Below are 23,075 nucleotides of genomic sequence, written 5' to 3' on the forward strand. Positions count from 1 at the left end.
AGTCTATTTCAAAGTAAAATAGGAAACCTTGAAATCAGAACAGAAAAAATACTGAATCTGACCTGAAGGAATAGCATAGTCTGGGGAACTCCCTTCTCTCTGTGAAGTCATCACTGAAACCCTCAAAAATCGGAATACTCTCAGTAAAAACAAAGAAGGAAGAAAGGAGACAAAAGTTATGCATGGTGGCTGCAGAGAAAAGATTTTCTGAAAAACACCTTTTCCTTGGCATTGAACTGGTACAGCTGTAGAACACCATTTTAAAAGACCCCTGCTGAGTTAATGGCTTGGCAGGCTCCAAACAATACATGGTCTGTCTGCACTTTTTCACTCGAAGGGAACTATAGAGTGAACCTGCACAGCAGAATTCCTCTACACTATGGTGAAGAAACACTGCATCAAACCTCACAGAGCCCAGCTAGGTGGAAACCTGGTCAGACAGTGTGAACACAAACAAAGGTTCAAAGCAGAATACCTAAGATAATATAAACAACCAAATGAAATAAGAATACAGAGGATATGAAAACAGAATTCAACAGAGTTAGAAATACTAAACTAGACAATAAATTGAAATACTGGAAACAAAAAGTTCCATAAGTCTTAATCCCAGCACTTGAGAGGCAGAGGCAGGCAGATCACTGTGAGTTCAAGGCCAGCCTGGTCTTCTACAAACTGAGTCTAGGACAGCCATGACTGCACAGTGAAATTCTGTCTTGAAAAACCAAAACCAAAACAAAACAAAACAAAATTCCATAAGTCAAATGATAAACTCCTTAAAAAGTGTCACAAAGAGAATGGATCAAAGGGAGGATAGGATATCAGGTCTCAAAGACAAGGTAGAGGAACTGAAACAGTGACAAAAATAATAATATGAAGACAGAGATGGCTCAGTGAGTAAAGTCATCTGCTGCCAAGCCTGGCAGATGTGCATGCATGCGTGTATACACAAAATAAATGTAACTTTGATAAACGTAACATAACAATATTACAATTGTAAGTCATACTTGAGATTCATGGGACACTATGGAAAGACTAAAACAATGAATCATGGGTACAGAAGAACCTTGTGTTAAAGGCACAGAAAACAGTTTCAATAAAATCACAGCAGAAAAGTTCCCAACTCTAGGGAAACAAGTGCTCATACAGGTATAGGAGTAACTTAAAACACCCAAACAGACAAGACCAGAGAAGGATGTCTCCACATTATATTATATAGTTAATACAAACAAACAGAACAAATGAACTTACTGGACACTGCAAAGAAGGAACAGAAAGTTACCTATAAAGGCAGGCTCATCAGAATAATACAAGTTTTCTAAACAAAGACTTAAAGGCTAAGAGAGCTTCTAGAATGATGCATTTCAAGCTATGAAAGACAATAACCAAGCCAGATTATTGCTTCCAACAAAATGGTCTGTCATAATTGAAGGAGAAAGAAAAATTAACTGTGATAAAAACAGGGTAGGTGAATTCATAACCACTAAGCCACCTATATAGAAAATATTTGAAGGACTCCTTTGGACTAAAGAGAAAGATAAACAAGGCTACAGAAAAGAAAAGACCATAGAAGAGCAATAGTTAAGCAAACCAGGAATAGGAATGACAGGAATTAGCATAACATCTTTCAATGATATCAATATTAATGGTCTCAATTCCCCAATCAACAGACACAGATAAGCAGATTGATTTTAAAAAATAGGATCTATCAATACATTTGTTGTCTCCAAGGAATATACTTCAGCCTCCAAGACAGATACAATCTTAGAGTGTAAGGCTGGAAAAAGGTATTGCAAGCAAATGGAATGGGGGTGGGCAAAAATTAACAGCAAAACAATAATAGGTCCCTTTAATACCCTACTCACAAACAAATAATTATCCTTATTTAAATGATACCACAGGTGAAATTAATTTAACAATTTTCTATAGAAATTCTATCTAAACACAATAGACTGTAGTCTTCTTAGCAGCTCATGGACTTTTCTCTAAAATATACAAAACCAAAAAGTACATAAAGTCTTAATACATCTAGGAAAACTAATTTCTTGTACTTTACCTGACAAAAATAGACTACAAGTAGAAACCAATAGCAAGAGAAACTATAAAACATATACAAAGTCACAGACATTGAAAAAAATATCTCTGATCCAGGAGTTAGCACATAGCTTCAACTCCAGCACCTGAGAGACAGAGGCAGAAGCATGTTGTTCTCTGCATCTCAGGCCATCCTGATCTACACAGTGAGTGGCAGGCCAGCCAGAACTACATAGTGAGACCCTGTATCAATAACAACCACCACCACAACAACAACCACAACAACAACAACCCAACCAACCAGCCAGCCAGCCAGCCAGCCAACCAAAAAACCTCTACAGAATGATGAATAGGCTACTGAAATCAAGAAGGGAGTTTTAAAAACATCAGAGAACTAAATGAATATGAAAATATAACATACCAAAACCTATGGGCTAAGTACTCCTGAGAGTGAAATTTAAACCTGTAAGTATCTGCATTAAAAACATCAGATGTGGCTGGGGACTTAGCTCATTTGGGAGGCGCAAGCTCAGCATGTGTAAAGCCCTGGGTTCATTCATCAACACCACATGAACGCAGCATGAAGGCATACACCTGTTATTCTAGTACCTGGGAAATAGAGACCAAAGAAACACAAGTTCAAGGTCATCCTCAGGTACATATTGAGTTCAAAGCCAGCCTGAGAAACAAGATACCTTGCCAAAGAGGGAAAAAAATCAGAGCTCTCAAATAATTAACAATGTACCTTTGGGCCTTGGAAAATCAAGTACAATTACTGAAATGGTCAGGTGTGATGATATACACTTTTAATTACAGCACTTGTGAACCAGAGATAGGTGGATCTTTGTGAGTCTAGGCCAGCTTTGTCTGCATAATGAGCTCCAGACTAGCCAGGGCTATATAGTAAGAAACTGTCTCAAACAAACAAACAAGCAAACAAGCACACCAACAAAACCAGTGCTCACATCAGCAGTACAGATATTAAAATTGGAAGGCTACATAGAAAATTAACATGGATGACATGCAAACTCTTTTGGGGGGGGGGTCTGGCGAGGGTTCGAGACAGGGTTTCTCTGTGTCTCCTTGGCTGTCCTGGACTCACTTTTTAGACCAGGCTGGTCTTTGCCTCCCGAGTGCTAGGCTTAAAGGCATGTGCCACCATGGCCTGGCTCAACATGCGAGTTCATAAAATGTTCTGTGTTCTCATAAAACTTGCTCATTGTTGGTGGGATTGCAAATTGGCATAGTCATTATGAAAGCAGTGTGGAGAGTTTTTAAAAATGTAAAAATACGTCTACCATATGACGCAGCTATACCATTCCTTGGGACATGTCCAAGGGCAAGGACAAGAAAACCTACCCCACAGATACTTGCTCAGCCATGTTTATTGCTGCCTCTACTTACAATAGCCAGGAAATAGAAACAACCTAACTTAAATGTTCTTCAACTAACTGATCAATGGGTGGTGGATACATTTATACTATGGAACACTATTTAGCTGCAAAGAAAAATGAAATCAGTTTTGCAGGTAAAGGGAGTTAGAAAAAGATCATATTGAGGTGAAATAACCCAGACCCAGAAAGACATCTGTCACATGTTCTCTCTCATGGTAGGTTCTTGGCTCCAAATCCTCAGACATGAGTATGCATCCTGGATTAACTGTAGAAACCAGGAAAGTAAAGAGGGATCACTGCTGGTATAGGGGAGTTGGGGAGAAATAGAAAGGGGGACACAGTACAAATGATTTCGTCTGAAAATGAGGAAAATGGGGGGGGCACTTTAATTTGGAGGGAAGGAGAGATATATACAGGAGGAAGAAGAAGGGTGAAGTTACAGTAAGGATATTTGGAAAAAGTCATAAGGAATCATACTGTTAACAATATGCCAAAAACAAAACAAAACAAAAACAAAAACAAAAAAGCAAGCCTATGAAACATGTAACTCTATGTATAAATGGGCATATATAGTTTAAATGAAATTTTCTTTTCTGGGCTGACAATGCTCCCTCCAAAAGCCAAAGACCACCTAATAAAAAACACCAACGATAGGCATGAAAAGCCTTCTTTTACGTTGCTGGCAAGCATTGTCCAAGAGACTCCAAAAACATACACTCCGTTGCTATTACCCGTGGTTGCCCCTGAGAGGTGCAAGGTTTAAGTCCTTATTGCTAAAAATATCATGTACTTCAGACAAAGGACCTGGAGGCTCCTGTGCTGGAACTGACCTGAATGTCTCATTCCTGAGAAATTGTATTCAGAGGACACCAAGCAAACTTTCAAATGAGGGAGACAACCTACAGTCCTACCAGCTATGATCCCTAGACTGAGCAGGTTATATTCAGGAATGTATGTATGCATGCATGTAGGTATGTATATATGTATATGTTTATACATATGTACATATAACAGAAATTAATGAAAAGAGAGGCCATGGAAGTGGGCAAGAAGAGGTATATGAGAGGGTATGGAGGAAGGAAAGGGAAGGGAGAAATGATGTAATCACATTACAATCTCAAAAATAATAAAAAGAAAAGTTGAAATGAAAAGATACATACATATACAAAATCAATGAAACAAGCATTTGATTCTTTGAAAGGATGACAAAGATCCATAAACCCTTAGCTAAACAATTTATCTCTTAGGCCTGGATCTATATGTTCTTAATGGATAAAGTATTATTATATTTAACTTATACTTTAGTAAAGCTGACTGTGGGACTCTTTCTGGATAAGGCTGAAGTCTGACTTCTCCAGATAGCTGTTTTGCACTTGGTCTATAATGGTGGAGTCCCTTTTCTTAGTGGCATTCTCACTCCACCTGATCTGGTAACCTAGATCTTGTAAAGAGTATCCTACAACCCTCAGGGAAGATTAGAAGCCAGGCCCAGGCAATGGGCCTCATCCTAAAGAGTTCTAGCTGCCCCTGAGTGAGAAACAGGGCCTTCAGACCTTTGATTCCAATGTCCGTCCATTCTTGTCTAGAGGCCAGCAGTTCCTGGACCTTCCCATGGGATGTGGAACCCAGGCCAGCCTGCCACATGCTGACTTCAAACTTAACTTCAAATCTTTTATTTAGACTCACAGAAATTAAATTGCAGAGCTCAGTACCGTGATACACATCTGTAATTCTAGCACCTGGGAGGCAGAGGCAGGAGTATGTGCCAGGCCAGTTACAGAACAAGTTTGATTCAAATCTATGTTACAAAGATCCCATTTCAAAAACAGTGTCCTGCAAAAGAGCTAAATTATAAATATTTGATCACATACCTTATAGAAGAAATATTGTACAAGATGTGCTATTCTCACATAGTATAGATGTCCATGAGCCAATAGCAGTTTCTTTAAATGTTTAAACTTTGGAACAGAATAATCACTATTCCTGGCTGCTTGGCGACCTTCTTTTCCTTTAATACCTAGGGAGAGAGAGTATTTCCAGATGGTGATAATTTCATAGAATGACCCAACGCCTGATTTGTTTTTATATTTTAAGTTGCTTAAATATTACAATGAAGTGTGTACCCTCGGTTTATTTTTTAAAATGGCTTTAAGAATGATACTGAGACTTACCAAATAAAAGTATTTTTAATTGATGATAAGCTATTTGTTAGCATAATATAAAACAACTAAGTAGAGTCATTATTTTAAGTACAAAGCAAAAAGTATCTGGAGGGAAAATTATTTAAGGCCTTTAATATGTGCTTAATTGTGTGCAACACTAAATCAGATGTGATATTAAGGCAACTTAGAGGCCTATGGTTTATGGCTTAGGAAACCAATGAGAAGACAGTGAGAAACTGAATGAAATTGAATAGCTATTCATGGATTTTATGAGCCATAGGTCATTTCCACATTGGGTAATCAATAAGCAAAATATAAAATTCCATGCTAAATCATTCTACTTCTGAATGGGAGAAGAAATTTGGGGATCTAATTTCTTCACTATAATAATTTTCAAGGTATTAATTCTATATGTGCTCCCAATCCATTGTCCAATGTTGTTGGAGTGTTAGGTTGGGTGCTTAATAGCAATTGGGTGAATGAAAACGTGCTGAAGGTGGCAGAAGAACTGTTGGTGTGTATCAACATAAGACTTCAACACCAGAGCCTTCGGTACTCATAGGTACCACTGTGTGGAAAATGAACCAATCAGTGAGAATTTCTAATAGTTGATAATCTCAAAAGAAAGAGAGCAGTAAATAGAATAGGCAGTCTGGCTAGGGGTGTAAAAATTAATAAAATACTATTCATGCTGTTAAAATAAGAACTGCACAATCAATAGTGGCACAAATAGGTTTGAAAAATCCACTTTGTTATTGGGCGGTGGTGGCACACAACTTTAATCCCAGCACGTGGGAGACAGAGGCAAGTAGATCTCTGAGTTCTAGCCTGGTCTACAGAGGGAGTTCCAGGACTCCCAGGGCTACAGAGAGAGACCCTGTCTCCAAAAACCATTAAAAGAAAAAGAAAAGGAAAAATCCACTTTGTTTGGCAAATATAAAAATACGCTCTAGTTACACATCACTGTTAGAAAAAAGTCTTTCATCAGATTAGCAATTATTCCCAAGGTCAAATTCCAGATGAATAACCAAAATAAATCTAGAATAAAAGTGATTCAACCTAAAGAACAATACTGATGATGATACTTTATAGAAGGCATCACATTAAATGTTTCTTACCTATTCCCACATGGGATTCCAAAATCATACTGACATCATTTGCACCATCGCCTATTGACAGTGTTATGGGGCTGCCTTTCAAGTTCTTCACCATTCTGACAATCTAAACATTAAATACAAAAGAGACAGAAAAGTCAAAAGCAGAATGTATAAAATTTACTGGGTTCATTGTTATTTATAAGTAAACAGAAAGGTAGTTTGTATGTATGTGTTATATAAAATAAACTCTTAATTCTCAGCTGTAAAGTAACACAGTTCTAGCACTATAGCACTAACACCCCCATTTGTTTCTAGATCTGTATATGTAGAAATGCTTAAAACCTTTCCTGCCATACTTACTAAAGGCTGGCATGTTTCCTTCTTTTGTCATCATTTCATGTGACCTTTTTAGATTATATTGTGAATGTGTGAGAGTAGAGGCCATATATTGGATTTGAGGTAACATGTACAAAGCTACTAGAACAAGAATGGAAAAATCAGAACACTGCTTTTGTTACCTCTTACTCCCTCCTCTGACTATATTCATATCTCCCTTAAGAATGCTCCAATGAGGCTGGGCATGATGGTACATGCCTGTAATCTCAGCACTTGGGAGGCAGAGGCAGTTAGATCTCTCTGAGTTCAAGGCCAGTCTGGTTTACAAAGTGAGTCCAGGCCCAGCTTTCAAGTTGTTTTCTTTAAAAAAAAAAAAAAATTTTTTTATTATGTATAAGGTGTTCTGCCTACATATCTACATGCAGGCCACAAGAGGGCACCAGATCTCATTATAGATGGTTGTGAGCCACCATGTGGTTGCTGAGACCTTTGAAAGAGCAACCAATGCTCTTAACCTCTGAGCCATCTCTCCAGCCCTAAAGTTGTTTTCTTATCTCCACATGTATACCAAGGTACATGGATCACATAATATGTAAGTAAATGTAAGAAAAAATTTCCATATATGAAAGCTTATGATATCAATGAAGAAGAAAGTATTTGCTAATTAGGAATTATTTTACAGAAGAAAGCATGATTTAAATCATGAAATACTAGTAAAATTTGTGTGTGTACAGAAATAGGGTATTCCTAGAGAAACAGAATGACATTCAAAAGGCACACAGTGAAGTGAAAATAGAAAACACTTAAAAAATAGGTCTGGTGTGAGCAGATCAATGAATTTTCACATATAGATAATGGATTCAGATCAATATGAAAAAATGTACAAGTAGTAGCAGAGTACAGAAGCCGCTGGTAGAAAATGCAATGAGGAAACAGGGAAGCTAGGAGGCTAGTTACAGATGAAGGTTAATGAGCTCTGGAAAGAAGTGAAAAGAAAGAATTGGGCAGAAAACTCTAGGAAAATGTACTAGAAAACATACTTTGATAGTTAAAGCCACATGAAAAAGTAAAGTATGAGAGAATTGAATAATATATAAAGGTTTTGAGTTTAGAGGATTAAAACTATAGTAAGCTTGGCTACAGAAATAATAGGAGATGTCAAGGGAAATGATGGTTAATCTGCAGAGAAGGCAGAGTTGAAACAATAACGGCAAACTTAAGATGGGTTTGTAAGAAACTAATGAAGTAGAATCCCAAAGATTTAGACAGAAGGTAATGAGTTAAACTATATGTACACACGCGATGAGGAAGTAATAATCTAGAAAACATTAAGTATAGTGACAAAGATAAAATACACTGAGGCAGTCAGGAGGCAGGGGCAGGTATCTGTGAGTTTGAGGCCAGTTTGGTCTACACAGTGAATCCAGGACAGCCAAGGCTATACAGAAAAACCTGTGTTAAAAAAACAAACAAACATAACCCCGCCAAACAAAAACAGACAACAACAACAAAAACCCACTAAGGCTACTCCATGTTCTGGAAAGGAGAAAAAATATGGGCAATACCAAAAAGGTTTCATAAAAATAGATAGACAAAAAATACATAAACAGATTATAATATGAGACTTAGGGAGTAAAAGAAAAATGGCTCCGGTAACAGGAATAAAATAAGACAAAGGAAGAAACAAACTGTTCAAGAAAATTATAATATCTGCCTGAAGATACTAGAATTAATTATGATAGTAGGGAATCCAAATGGAGATGTCTAGCAGACAGCTAGAAACGGGATACTTAATCTTAAGAAAAAGCCAGGACTGTAGCCGTATCCATGGAAGGCAGAAAAATGAAAGAGTTAATCCAGAGAGTGTGAGTCCATAAAGTGAAAAGCAAAGAAAAACTGCCATAGGGAAAAAACTATTAAGCAAGTAGAAAATCAGGATAAATGGGCCAGAAAGAAGTTCAGTAGTAAAGAACATTGGCTGCTTTGCAGAGGACCCAAGTTTAATTCTCAGTACCCAGATGGCAGCTCACAAATGCCTGTACCTTTAGTTCCAGGGGTTCTGATGACCTTTTCTGGCCTCCGTAAATACCAGGAACCCAAGTTGTGCAGATATACATGCAGGCAAAATACTCCCATATGTAAAATTAAAATAAAAAAGTAAAAATACCGGATAAAACAAAATGAAAAGATACAATGTCAAAGAGGAGGAACATATTGCATTTTGGGCAGGCACAGAAATCTAGGAAGATTTTTAAGGAGAAGGTCAATGAACAAGGAAAAGAATAGTGCTCAAGGAACTGGGCCAGGTTTATCTGTAACCAAGCCAGTGGAGTAGTACTAAGAGAAGAAATAACAGGATACACAGGGCTAATAATGTCATGAGGAGGAAAGAACACTAAGTAGGGGCAGTAGGAACTACATACTCATTTGAGAAGTCTAGAAGGTAAAGAACTGGTCAGCAAGCTTGAGAGTACAAGGTACAGTATAGGTTTAAAATACTTTGAAAGGGACTAAGAGTTTGTTCACAAAGAAGAAAAAGCCAAGGAGAGATATGAGATGTGTATAGAACAGAAAATGAACTACTATCCAGTTACCTGGGCTTTTTGTAATGGTGCCATCCGGCAGCAGAGCACTGCAGTGCATTTCATACAGATCTGTAGGAAAATGCTTTTATAGTTGTTTGAACTAGAGTCTTGACTAGAATTCAGTATGAGTGACAATGTGGAGCCATCAATGATTAATCCATATTCCTGATGTTCTGTCCACGCTCTGAAAAAGATTTTAAAAATGTGTTTATATCTTGTATACAATTAGAATTAAGACCTTGACTTTTATTTTGTTTTGAGACAGATCTCGCATGGCTCATGCTGGCCTTCAACTCTCTCTGTAGCTGAGGATGTCCTTTAACTCTGATCCTCCTGTCTCCACTTCTCAAGTTCTAGGACTACAGGCATGCACCACCATACCCTGCTTTATTCTGAGCTTCTTAATCACAGATGGGAGTATTCCAGATGAGACAAGTCACCAGTTCCAGTTTCCTTTATCTATCTATCTAGTAACAGCACAACAGTAAATTTTGGTTTAAAAAAAAAAAGCTACTTAGGGAGAAAATGAAAATATTAGAGCAGAAAAGAGGGAGGAAATGTCAGCACCGTGGTAGACATTGCAGAAATTAAGAAACAGAGCTGGTGTTTTTAAATTTTTATTGTGTGTGTGTGTGTGTGTGTGTGTGTGTGTGTGTGTGTGTGTGCGTATGCACATGCATGGTACATGTGTGGCGGTCAGAGGGCAAATTAGCTGGAATTGGTTATGGAGATCAAACTCAGGTCATACGGCTTGTGCAGCAAGTACTTTTAGCTGATGAGCTATTGCACTGGCCTAAGAAGGAGAATTTTAGGGAGGATATAATTAATAATGTCAACTTCAGTAGAGAAATGAGGAAGAAAACAAAAAGAACAAAATAGATTGCACCAAGTTTGCCTATTAAGAAGCCTGTAGAGTAATATGAACAGAAATAACAGGGAAAGGCAGCTAATAGTGTCATGGGGAGCAAGGACTGTGCACACAGTTGATTTTAAGCTCTGAAAATGATAAAAAATGAAAGTGGTTGTGCAGTCTGACTGTATAAGGAAAGAGAAAAAAATAAAATGACTTAAGAGCAAACAAATATAGCATCTTTGCCTGAATGACAAAAGTAATCCATAGAATATGGTTTTCAAACACGGCAGAACATCAAGAAGATATAGTGCTCATTAAAGAACATCATATAAATGCACACATATATCATTTAAATAAATACCATTTTTATATCACGTGGTGGTTCTTAACCCTAGTTTACCTATATTAAAAAAAAAACTGTCCATGCCTGGCTCCCATTTGTAGACCAATTAAATCTGAAAGTATTAGGCAAAGCTTCGTACTGCACAATTATATTTTAAAGATTCCTTAGGCTGTTCTCACACTTAACTCCAACTAAGATGCTTTGGTGCCAAGAAAGCAAATGTAAAGAGAGATGGAAGTAGGAGGATCAAGAGTTCAAGGCCAGTGTAGGCTACATGAGCTCTTGTCTAAAAAAAAATCAGTTGCAAAACCATGATCACACAGTATCTTACAAACCAACCAACCAACCAACCAACCCACAGTCATAAATATGAGAAGGGGATTTGTAGGTAGAGGAAGGGGTAATAGAGGTGGTAGAGAGAGTTGGGTGGATCACAATAATCTGAATGCACATTGTGGTAGTTTAAACAAGAGTGCCTCTCATAGGCTTTGACATTTGAATACTTGGTTTCAGGTTGGTGGCACTGTCTGAAGAGGTCTAGGAGATGTGGCATTGCTAGAGGAAGCACAACATTGGTTTCAAAGCCTCATGCCATTTCTAGTTAGTTCTCTATCCTTTGTGATTGCAACAGAAGATGTAAACTCAGCTGGGCACAGTGGCGCATGCCTGTAATCCCAGCAGAGAGGCAAAGGCAGGCAGATCACAGAGTACATGGCCTGGCTAGTCTACAAAGCTAGTCCAGGACAGCCAAGGCCACAAAGAGAAACCCTGTCTCGAAAAACCAAAGGGGAGTGTGTGAGTTCTTAGCTTTATGCTCCTGCTGCTATGCCTCTGACCTGCCACCACAGATTCTTATTCCTCTTATTCAACTTCTATAAGTTGCCTTGGTAGTGAGTGGTGTTTTACCATATCAATAGTAAAGTAACTAATATACATACAAGTGTGTGTGTGTGTGGGTGTGCATATGAAAAAATTTACAACAGATCAAATTCATAAATTTTCTGTTGCAATGAAAGGAACAAAACAGCATCCATTTAATTTCTGCTCAAGTAATCTTGGGTGCCCTTTGAGAATCACTCCAATAGAAGCAGTAAATACAGGAAATTTTCGGTTATAGATTTAGTTGTCTACTTTAATGCTACTCAAAGTTTACTGTGCAGAGGGGTTATTTGACTATATTATTAAAGTGCAGATTCTGATTCAATAAGTCTTGGTGAGATTTTAAATTCTGCATTTTAACCACCTGCCCAGTGACACTTTTATAAATCAAACTTTGAATAGCAAAAATTTAATGTATTCAATGATCTTTTATTCTGTATTTCTATCATATTTTGTATTCATTCACATTTTGTTCCATAAGTTTTGAGGCACATTTTATTTAGTAATTAAAGGGCCATCAATCATGCATATTTAGCAAGTCAGATAGCTCAATGTTTATAATAAAGGCATTAGCTGCCAGGTTGATGACCTAACTTTGATCCCTGAGTCCTAGACAGCTGGAGAGAACTAACTCACATAAATTGTTCTGACCTCTGCACAAACATACAGCGGCATATGTGCGTCCCTCCTGCAACCAACCAAACAAATGCAATGAAACTGTCTTTTTTCTTTGCTTATTTAATCAGGGCTCACTGAACAGAAAACAATAAATGAAGAAATACTTGTAAATACCAGTTACAAGTAGGCCACATGGAAGAGTTTATAATAATAATAATAATTACTACTACTACTACTACTGAGGGTTGGAGCTACAGTTCAGTAAGGGTGTTTGCCCAGCATATTAGTGATGGTTCAATCTCCATTGTAAAATTAAAAAGAACTATTGTCTAACCTTTTCTTGGAGAACGGAAAATTCCCACAGAATAGAAGAAGTACATATAAGGGAACATATACAAACAAACAAGATAATAAATGGTACACACTCAGTTATTGAGACACTAAGTCCACCCAGGAGGTCAATTCTTTCTGAGGTGAGATACCTGGAAGTTACATTAAAAGTAGAGAAGAAAGAAGTGAAGGAAGAATATATGTGGTTGGCACATTTGAGAGCAAATTAATTCTACTTCAGGCCTTTGGTATGACCAAAGGGTCTGTGGCTAATGGAGACTTACCAAAGGTTTCAGGGTGAGGTGAGATGGACAGTGCTTTATTTAAAGAGCTTATCAGCCAGAAAGGCTTAAGGGGTTGAACACATATGATGCTACGTGTATGATCTGAAATACCAGTGGTAACTAGAGCATGACTAAGGCTTTTTGGATAATGTGAACTGGAAAAAGGAAAGGAACAAAGTGGGTAAAGGGAATTCTGGAACTGAACTCTATGGTGTGCTATGGCAGGCTAAGAAAAACTGACAAGGAGCATGCATTGTAATTTGGACCAACCATATATGTTATTTGACTAAAGAAAGGAAATTTTCTCATAGGTGAATGATATAAATATGCAGTCTCACTGGCTATCAGGTATCAGAATTACAGCTGTTTTAGAATGAGCCACAATCTTATGAATGTGGTTTATTAATTTTTAAGATTGTTTAAACATGAGAGATATAGATAGAGTATTTATAAGCTTAGCTGTAAAAAGAACAGGTTCTGAAATCATACAGACTTGTTCAATTCCTTAACAGCTGTATGATTTTGAGGAAGTTACTTCATGTTAATGAGCCTCAGTTTCTCTTTATCTATAAAGAGATTTAAAATTGCCTAATTGCGTTGTTAATAAAGCTTAGGTGAGAATAATCATCTAAAGCACTTAATGGTATTCCATTAGGAAATGGAATATGTGGCTGGAGAGATGGTTCACTGATTAAGAGCACTTGATGCTCCTGCAGAGCATGTGGGTTCATTGTCCAGTACCCACATCAGGCAGCTTGCCGCCTTCTGACCTCCATGGGCACAAGGCACACAGACAGTGCATAATACATAGACAAAAACACTCCTACACATAAAATGTCAATAAATACATTTTTTAAAGGTTTGTTTTATTCTTTATTATAGGTGTATGTGCACGTGAGTGCAGGTACCCACAGAGGTCAAAAGAGGTTGGTCACCAGATCCCCTGTAGCTTGAGTTATAAGTGATTGTGAGCCAGTCAATGTAGGTGATGGGAACTGAACTTGGGCCCTCTGGCACAGCAGTATTTGCTCTTAACCACTGATTCATCTCTTCATCCCCCTAAAAAAAGTCTTGGGGGAAAGGGGAAACAGTTTTTCCTATGGGAGGTCTCTGCAATTACTACAGGTATAACTGGTGGTATTCCAGAAAAGGAATTCGACTTACTTATAGCCACGCTAAATTCAAGCAACTAACTTAGGCAATGAAAAGAATAAAGAATGTCTTTCTTATCTCTAGGCACTGAGTTACTGTGCATCAGAAGCTTTTCTTGAGACTCTTAAGCTCCATAAATCTTTTCACTTTGGCTAGTTGAAGACAGAATCAAAGTTTGCTTATTTGGTTCCTGCTGGAGTAATGAGAATCCACATGGAAAATGGACTAGTTCTTCGAAATTTATGGAAACAATTATGGAGACTGGTGCTATTGTATGCCCAGACTCTAAAAAGTTAGAAATTGAGCTATTTTTTAAAAATTTAGAAAATAAATACTACTGTTATCATCCAGAAATCTCACTATTGAGTATACACAAGAGCAAAATGAGTAGCATAGAGATGTTATGGACTCTAGTGTTCCTTCCACACTATTCATAATAGCCCAAAGATGGAAATAACTTAGGTGTCTTTCAACTAATGAATAGGTGAAAAAATATGGTACATACATAACATAAAGTACTATTTAGCTGCATAAATGAAATTCTGTCATTTGCAACTATACAGATGAAATGAAGCTCATTTACACTATGTATGGTATGGAAGTGAAGTAATCCAGGTATAAAAGGACAGTGTATGATTTTATTCATATGAATCTCAGATCATTGATCTCATGGAAGTTGAGACTACAAGGGTGGTTACCAAAGTCTGGCAGAGTATGCAGGTATAAGAATGGAGAAACATTGATCAATGAGCTTAAGTAATATTTAGACAGGATGAAGATATTTTTAGTATATTACCTGTACAATGGGGTGACTATAGGCAAAAATAATTTCCAATAAATTTCAAAATGTTAGAAGTAATGATTCTGGAAGTTTTTACTCTAAAGAAGAGTGCTGGAGGAGGTCTGGAGAGATGGCTCAGAGGTTAAGAGCACTCTCTGCTCTTCCTAGAGGTCCTGAGTTCAATTCCCAGCAACTACATGATGGCTCACAACCATCTATTCTAGGATCTGATACCCTCTTCTGGCCTGCAGGTATACATGCAGATAGAGCTTTGTATACATAATAAATAAATAAATAAATAAATAAATATTTTACAAAAGAAAGTGCTTTGGGGAAAATGCGTTTAGCTTCAACTTAAACACTATACAGTGTATGCGTGCATCAAAATATCATGTTAACCTATTAGTATGTAGAATTTATGCTTTTGGATACATGTGAATTATACGTTTGTCTAAAAATAAGAAACTGAGAGCTGCAGATATCTCAGTGGTAGAGAGCTTGCCTAGAATGTATAAGGGCCTAGGTTCAATTCACAGCACTGACTCTCCAATTGAGCTTTCACACTAAATTTGAGAAATCCAATTGTCTTTTACATTAAGAAAGATATAAAGTGACAAATGATCTCAAATGGACCATTAACTAAGTCCTCAGGGAAGGTTTTAACTTACAAGAATAAAAAAACAGAGAATGATAAATTACAGCAAATAGAGCCTTCTACAAAAGCATCTGTTATTTACATTTGTATCAATGTATAAATATAAGAAATAGATGCATTTTCTTACTTTTTAAGGCTTCTAGTGCTTTTAGGAAATTCATGCAGCAACTTCTTACGATATTCTATTAACAATTCATGCAATCGATCTTCTTTCCTTTCACTTTCTTCAATGGTTTTTGTGGTCAATTCCAAGAGCTCAGTATTGGTTTGAAAAAGGCGACAAGCATAGCAGGTGGATTTGGCTGTTTCCATCTTGTCCCCAGTAAGTACCCACACTTTCAAGCCAGCTGCATGCAGGGCTTCAATGGTCTCTGCAGCCTGATCTTGCAGCCTACAAACACAAAGAAACTTTGTTGAAGCAAGCATTCTTACAGCTTACTAGCAATACAGTTCTAGAATCCTGACTCCTTATCAGAGTTGTGTTGTATCTGACAAAGCTTTTCTTACTGAAGTGAATTTCAAACAATGAAGTTCAGAAAATTTCTTATCTCTTGAGGTAACTGGTAGGCTAAAAATTGAAATTAAGCAAAAGTCTTCAGAAACTCCAAATGTTTACATCCGCTGTGACTTTAGTGTATTTTTTTATAATGCCACATCTCACCACACAATTTTTTTTTTTTGAGACATAGTCTATGTAGCCCTCGCAGTCCTGGAACTCACTATGTAGACCAGGTCAACGCCTCTCTTTACCAAGTGTTGGCATAAAAGGCATGAGCCACCATGCCTGGTGAACAACATAACGTCTTAACATGTTCCTAAATGGAAAGAGCTAAAACATTCTTTAGATATGGGGGATATTAGTAAATTCTTATCCTTGAGGAAATTTTAAGATTAGGAAAGCTGCTGACTGTGGTAGCTTGTCTTTAATAGGAGGTAGCTGCAAGCAGATCTCTGTGAGTTTGAAGCTAAAACAGTCTCTATACTGTGTTCCAGGCAAGCCAGGGCTACACAGTTGATATCCTATCTCATAAAAAGCTTCCTTCCTGCTTGCTAGCATTCAGTGTACTTGAAGGTGCTGTGTAGGCTGCTGGGGGAAAATAGCTATCAGGAGTCTTATCTACCTATGAATTCTTTTAAGTTACAATATCAACATGCTAGGCAAGATAAGCCTACTGGTGAAATAAAGTGTGAATGTGATTGATAGGAGTAGCCAACTGCTTTTACAAAGTTGTATTTGACGAGGCTAGAAACTGGCCCAGTGACTAAAAAACCACTTGCTACTCTTTCAGAGGACCTGGTCAAGGAAAGGAACTCATGCCTTGTTCTGAAAACTAGCCAAAAGTCTATAGCTGGTAAGGTTCTAGGCCCTAAGAGGTAACCTACTATTTTGGTTTGTTTGTTTATGCTTTTTACTAAATGGAAATGGCATCAAACTGCGTTCTAAATATGTTTGCTTATACCCATAGATTAGCATTGCTCTCAACCTTGGTTAGAGAACATTGTTTTTGCAGTGGGTGATAGCTAATTGGTGTTTCATAACTGGTTAAAGTAGTGAGAATATGTGGACAGCTCAGACTTAAATGGGAAATTTATATTATTTATATTATTCTTACAAGGTTTAGGAAACATCATGAAAGAGGGGGTAGAAAAGAATTTAAGGTCTGGAACAAGGGGAGGAATGCTTTTAACTGTTACCTTCTGGGCTTGGCATGGCCACTACACTCATGTATCCATAGCAGATGTGTTTACTTACACAAGATGGGACCCCAGTGACTCTTATTATGAAGGAAAAAGGAGCTCATAGTTACTCTCTGAGGAACTATTGGCTATTATGGTTGCTGAGGTAGGATAATAATTTTCTTTAGTGGCACAATCACCACTAAGTTGCCCATGCTCAGGTAAATGACCATAATATTCATGCTCATACAAACAACCTTAATTGAACTCAGTGGGTTACAAAAATCAAAACAAAGCCAAAACCAAAACCAAAAATATGAACAGAACAGCAGTTAGACAAAGAAACAGACAAGAAAATAGGAGGGGACCTTGTTGGTAAGAAATTGTTCGATGGCAGCAGGACTAGGATGAGAGAGGTTAATGGGGATGAAATGACTAAATTATATACATGTTACATATATGAAAATATCAAAGACTAATTAATAAATATTAACATAAAATAAAACAATAAAACTTTAATACTTTCAATTGGTTGAATATATGTTTATAACTTTGAGTAATTAAAATTTTGTTAATTTATTATATGTATATTTGTGTTTTTTTCCGACATATATATTTGTGTACCATGTGCATGCCTACTATTAAAGAGTAGGAGGGGAAGGCATGAGGTCCCTCAGGGCTAGAGATACAGATGATTGTGGATACCATGTAGATTCTGAGAATTGATCCCAGGTTCTCTGGAAGAACAACCAGTATACTAAACCATGCAGCCATCTCTCTAGTGCCTTTGCCATAATTTACAATTCTTTGAAAACTTTAAAATATTTAAAAATCAAAACATTATTTTAAGCAGATCACTGACCAAGTCCTACAATAATGTCTAGAAGAGCTCACCCTATAGATTTAAGTCTTATTCTTATTCTTATTTTAAAGTACTCAAAAATATATTCTGGCTTGTAGAAACAGGTTAGATTAAATTTTTGTACTGTTTACTGTGAATTTCCTTTCTGCCCATTTACCAATATCTTACCCATTCATTCTTCTAGGCACCAGTTCAAATAATGGTTCTATAATCCTGTCTTATATGCTGTAAGGCTATTTCATAAAAGTTACATAAACAATTAGATGATTTAGCAAATATTCAAAAGATTACATTGATAATGGATTCATTTTTAAGTTATATGTATTTAATTTAAAATTATTTCTAGGTTTCAAAATCTACTATATTTTCCATACTTGGTAAAATAAACCAATTTTTAGATTTACAACACTAAATGAAATATTTCAAAATATGTGAATAAATTACTAATCTGGGGCATACCTACAGACTGGTCATTAAAATTGCAAGAGTACATCTGAGTAAAGATAATACCAGGCTAATGTGGACTGGGAAAGCTTAGGAAGAGATAAAGAACTACAGGTAATTAAGTAACGATGGCTAAGGGAAGAGAAACACTTCCCAGGGAAGTGAACACCAATTGGTTATCCAATACCAAATGATCAGCCCTGAAAACAAACATATAATTAACTAATTAACAGGCATTTATATATTGAGGATTGATTACATACATACATACATACACACACACACACACACACGGCCACGAATGTGAAAGAGAATAAAGTGGGGTTGGACATGGGAGGTTTTTGAGGTAGGAAAGGGAAGGGGGAAATAATGTAATTATATTATAATTTCAAAAAACAAAACGAGTATCTAGTTACTTGTCTTCCACAGCAGTGGCTCCAATTAAATTCATATTTGTCTCAATCTCATCAAAAAGTTTTTCCAGCTTTTCTTCTCTATCTTGTAGGGCCATTTTTGCCTCTGTTAGTTGTGTATTAATTCTTGCAAAATCATCTGGAGCAATTTCTTTGAAGGCTACACAGAGAGTCCGATACCCATCCTAGAAGCAAAGCAGAAGGTCTATAGTTACCTCTTTAATAGTTGAAAGAATGTCATACTCTTTTAAAGATTTATTTTTAATTATGTGAGGAGTATGTGTCAGTATGTGTTGTGTATGGTTATGTTTACATGAGTGCAGATGACTATGGAGGCCATGGACATGAGAGGTCCTGGAGCTGGAGTTATAAGTAGTTATGAGCTATTCAATGTGGGTCCTGGGAACAAAACTTGGGTCTTTTGTTAAGACCAGTACATGCTCTTAACTGCTGAGCCACCTCCCTAACCCCAGTCATATTCTTGAAATGTATTTGCTTTACCCATCTGTGCAAAAGAGAAATTTTGAAACATTTAATTTTTTAAAATGAACAGAATGCAACTAAAAACTCAACATTTAGTTAAGTTCAAAACAACTAATAGCTAGTTTGAAAAGATACTTGAAAAATCTTCACCAAGTACTAGTTCTAATGACAATATTGATTGGGCTGGGTTAATAATTCATGTTAAAATAAAGAATATGGGAATATAACCAAATAGAATAAACTGAAATTAACTTCAACATTATTTAATTTTGTTGATGGACATTATTTATGTCCATCTAGCATATCTCCATTTACTTATTGAAAGGAAGGGCAAAGGCTTACCATTGCATTACGTTCTACATGGGCTTTGGTTAACTCAATTTCATGGTTAGGCACCCTGGGAAAAATTGATGAATCTGCTCCTTTACAAAAAAGTAGAATATCTCCTAAAATAAAGAACCAAAGTACTCAACTTAGAATTTGACTGATAATAGGATATACAGAAGAGGTAACTGTTAAGATAGCCTCTCTCATGCAGCTGCTATATATTTTGAATCTCTTTTACAATGTTTAAACAAATAGAATAAAATATCTAGAGATTTAAGTTTGTCAGAACAATCACCATCTCTCCAGAACATTATAGACACAATAAATAAACCAGATCTACTACATGTACCCCTGCTATAGTTCCTCCCAGTAAATCATGGAGTACTAGGCTGTATGTATCAAGGAACTCCAGGTGACTTATTGTTGAAAATGTAGCCAGTCATGACACAGAGCCAAAACCCAAGCTCAAGCTCTAACAGCCTAAATTCATTTTGAATAAATTAGAAGACCACTTGCTTGATGGGGTATACTGGGAACTTTAAAATATCTTTGTAGAATAATGATATTATAAGTAACGTTTTAGATCATGCACTGTTGATCACTAAAAGACACTATCCTTTTGAGGCCAATAACTGCTCAACAAACCAAAAAGTGAAGTTTTGGGATCAGTGACTTTTGCATGTCATTTTTTCAGGCATTTCACCACTTGCAGAACAATATATAGGCATAGATGTACACACATTAAAGTAGTATTGAAATGCTAAGTGTTTCATTTCTAATCATATACTGAAGTCTGTTTAAAAGTCATAAACAAATTTCATGGTTATATACAAAAGCCAATCTCATGACTTTGCAGTGATCCCAGAAAGGGTGAGTAAAGTGAACCATGGTTCTCCATGGCTTTTTCCACATTCTCATATTCTCATTAAAGAATTGGCAGCAGATTTAATACCAAATTAAACCAAGGATATTTTGAAAATAAACTTCTCGGACCAAAGAAACACAAGTGCACACGTATATATACCTCTGAGAGCTTGTGAATAAAGTAGGAGTACTCTCCCCTGGTTCTTTCAGAAATCGAACAGACGGCAAACTGCCATAGCGCCTTCCAAATATATGAAGGAGCCTACAGATGATGGTATTCATTTATCTGAAAAGGCATGTTTTATTTTTTCAGAGTCCTTAGCTCTGGAATGAAACAACAATGTCCTTTCCCAGAAACTCAGGTTAATCATACATCTCTATTTTATTTGCTTCCAAGGAGTGTAAAACAGTACGAGAATAAGAGAGGTCAGAGAAGGATAGAAAGCCAGCAACTCTGAATGCCAGGCTTCTATAATTAGTAATTACAAATCATTCTGTGATACAGAGGCCCTGTTTCAGTAAAAATTACAAGACTTATACTACAGAAAACACTTCTTTCCTCAAAAAGGTTATAAACAAATCTTACAAGTAGAAAAAGATAATAAGTCAAATTTTAAAGATGCATACCTTCTTGGGTCTTTACAATAACACTCATACGTCGACGGACAGAATCAAAATTTAAGGTGTGGAGAAGTTCATACCTTTAGGGGAGTAAAGACGAAAAGTTCAATGCCTCAACTGAAATAAGAAAAAGTACATGACTAAGACATCTTAAAACAAACTTTTCTCTTTGGATGTGGACAACTACTTTTGTGTACAACTGATACTTTCCATTTTGTTTGAAATTTCTCTGCATGTAAAACATGCTAATAAGATAATAACAGTAAAATTTATTTTTATTTTCTTACTGTATAACTTAAAAAAGAGTGTCTACATAGCAATGGAAAACAAAGAACTGGCCCACCAAGGCAGATATAGAGGGGGTCTAGTGGGATTGCAATTTTGGAGTACTTATTAGGGGGTCAGACACTGTGCTAGGTATTGAGGAATTGAGATGATGTACCGAACACTCTTTCATCTAAGAACTTAACCATATTATAGAGGAGACAAAGGAAAATGAAAATAACTACCCTCTGAGTCCATTAACTACTTCCTTCAACCAACATACACAAAAGGAAGAGACTAGAGCAGAGAAAAAAGTCAACTGAAAGAATATTTCCTGGAAAAGGCTGTATGCTAGATTCTACAAAGAATAATATGATGAAGAAAGGGGGCTATGATTTTAGAGCACAGGGGAGAACATGTATAAAAGCATGCATGGCAGCACATGGTCAATAAGAGAGCTTAAATTTCCAATGTCTGGAAAACTTAACAATAGGAGAAAAGCAAGAGATGAAGTACTCAATGTAAGCAGCCGCTGAGAACTGGGACTTTGGTGCTGTTTCAGAAACATGGCATTTTAGCCTAAAACAGTGAGAAGCCAGAAAGTATAATGACATTATGAGATATCTTAGAACTGTCTATGTATAGATGAACTATTAATTAGATTAAATCATGCAGAGTTAAAAAAAAGGGACCTGTGAATGAACATACCTACATTTCACAAATAGTTCACCCAAGGCTCATTCTGTCTATTGGACAATATGTAAACCAAATTACAACTTTTACTTCAAATCCCTATTTTTGACATTCTATGAAAGATAGCTTTTCCTGATCCAACTATCTTTATTTAAAACTATGAAATGGGAGGATATAGCTCAACATTTATAGGTACATAAGTTTTTCTTTCTTTCTGATTCTATTTAATGTTCACAATTGGGTTAAAAATGACAAACATCAAAACACAGGGCTACTTACTCTTCTATTTCTTTTCTTTGGTTCTCTACTCTTATATGTCCATTCCAATTTCCCAAAAATGTGAACCCAAACCTACAAAAAACAATAAAAAGATTTATATGTCTTCAAGAAACAATTTTCTCTTGTCATGGCATTATTTATCCTTACAAACTCTTTTCTTCTTTTAAACGATCTCAATCTCCAATTGTATTTCCCTTTTCAATATGTGTTGATAACAAAGAGTAAGCCAATGACTGGCTACTACTGTATTCAATTTATAGTTCTAATTTGTAGCAAACACAGTATGTGTTGTTTTTTTGGTACTTAGTCATCTTAAATTTCATGGGTAAACTGGATTGTCAGTTACCAAATGGCATCAAAATTTCTGGCAGCACTCAGAAATACTATGTGGTGTAGAAAAGTTGTCACTGTTACATGATTTACAAAATATAATATGACTTTTTTTGTTGTTTCTTGAGACAGAGTTTCTCTGTGTAGCCTTGACTGTCCTGGATTCACTTTGTAGACGAGGCTGGCCTGGAACTCACCGCAGTAGGCCTGTCTCTGCCTCCCTGAGTGCTGAGATTTAAACTGTGTGCCACCATGCCTGGCTTCATGATTTACAAAACACAGTATGACTATTTGGACTGGTGACTGGGATGTATAAAT

At 36.6% G+C, this 23,075-nt stretch overlaps 1 protein-coding gene across 7 annotated transcripts in view; it reads right to left on the reverse strand.

Moving 5' to 3' along the window:
- Atp11c (ATPase phospholipid transporting 11C) overlaps positions 1 to 23,075 on the reverse strand; it is a 168,187-nt gene that overhangs the window by 25,407 nt on the left and 119,705 nt on the right. For all 7 annotated transcript variants that reach the window (XM_051141298.1, XM_051141297.1, XM_051141296.1 and 4 more), the window contains 8 exons: positions 22,428 to 22,499; positions 21,198 to 21,271; positions 19,722 to 19,825; positions 18,900 to 19,081; positions 15,628 to 15,891; positions 9,615 to 9,789; positions 6,706 to 6,808; positions 5,297 to 5,442 (listed from right to left, as the gene is read on the reverse strand). In XM_051141298.1, the coding sequence (XP_050997255.1) occupies positions 5,297 to 5,442; positions 6,706 to 6,808; positions 9,615 to 9,789; positions 15,628 to 15,891; positions 18,900 to 19,081; positions 19,722 to 19,825; positions 21,198 to 21,271; positions 22,428 to 22,499 (1,120 nt within the window). The remainder of the gene's footprint in view (positions 1 to 5,296; positions 5,443 to 6,705; positions 6,809 to 9,614; positions 9,790 to 15,627; positions 15,892 to 18,899; positions 19,082 to 19,721; positions 19,826 to 21,197; positions 21,272 to 22,427; positions 22,500 to 23,075) is intronic.

Source organism: Acomys russatus, chromosome X, assembly GCF_903995435.1.
Source record: "Acomys russatus chromosome X, mAcoRus1.1, whole genome shotgun sequence".
NCBI lineage: Eukaryota > Metazoa > Chordata > Mammalia > Rodentia > Muridae > Acomys > Acomys russatus.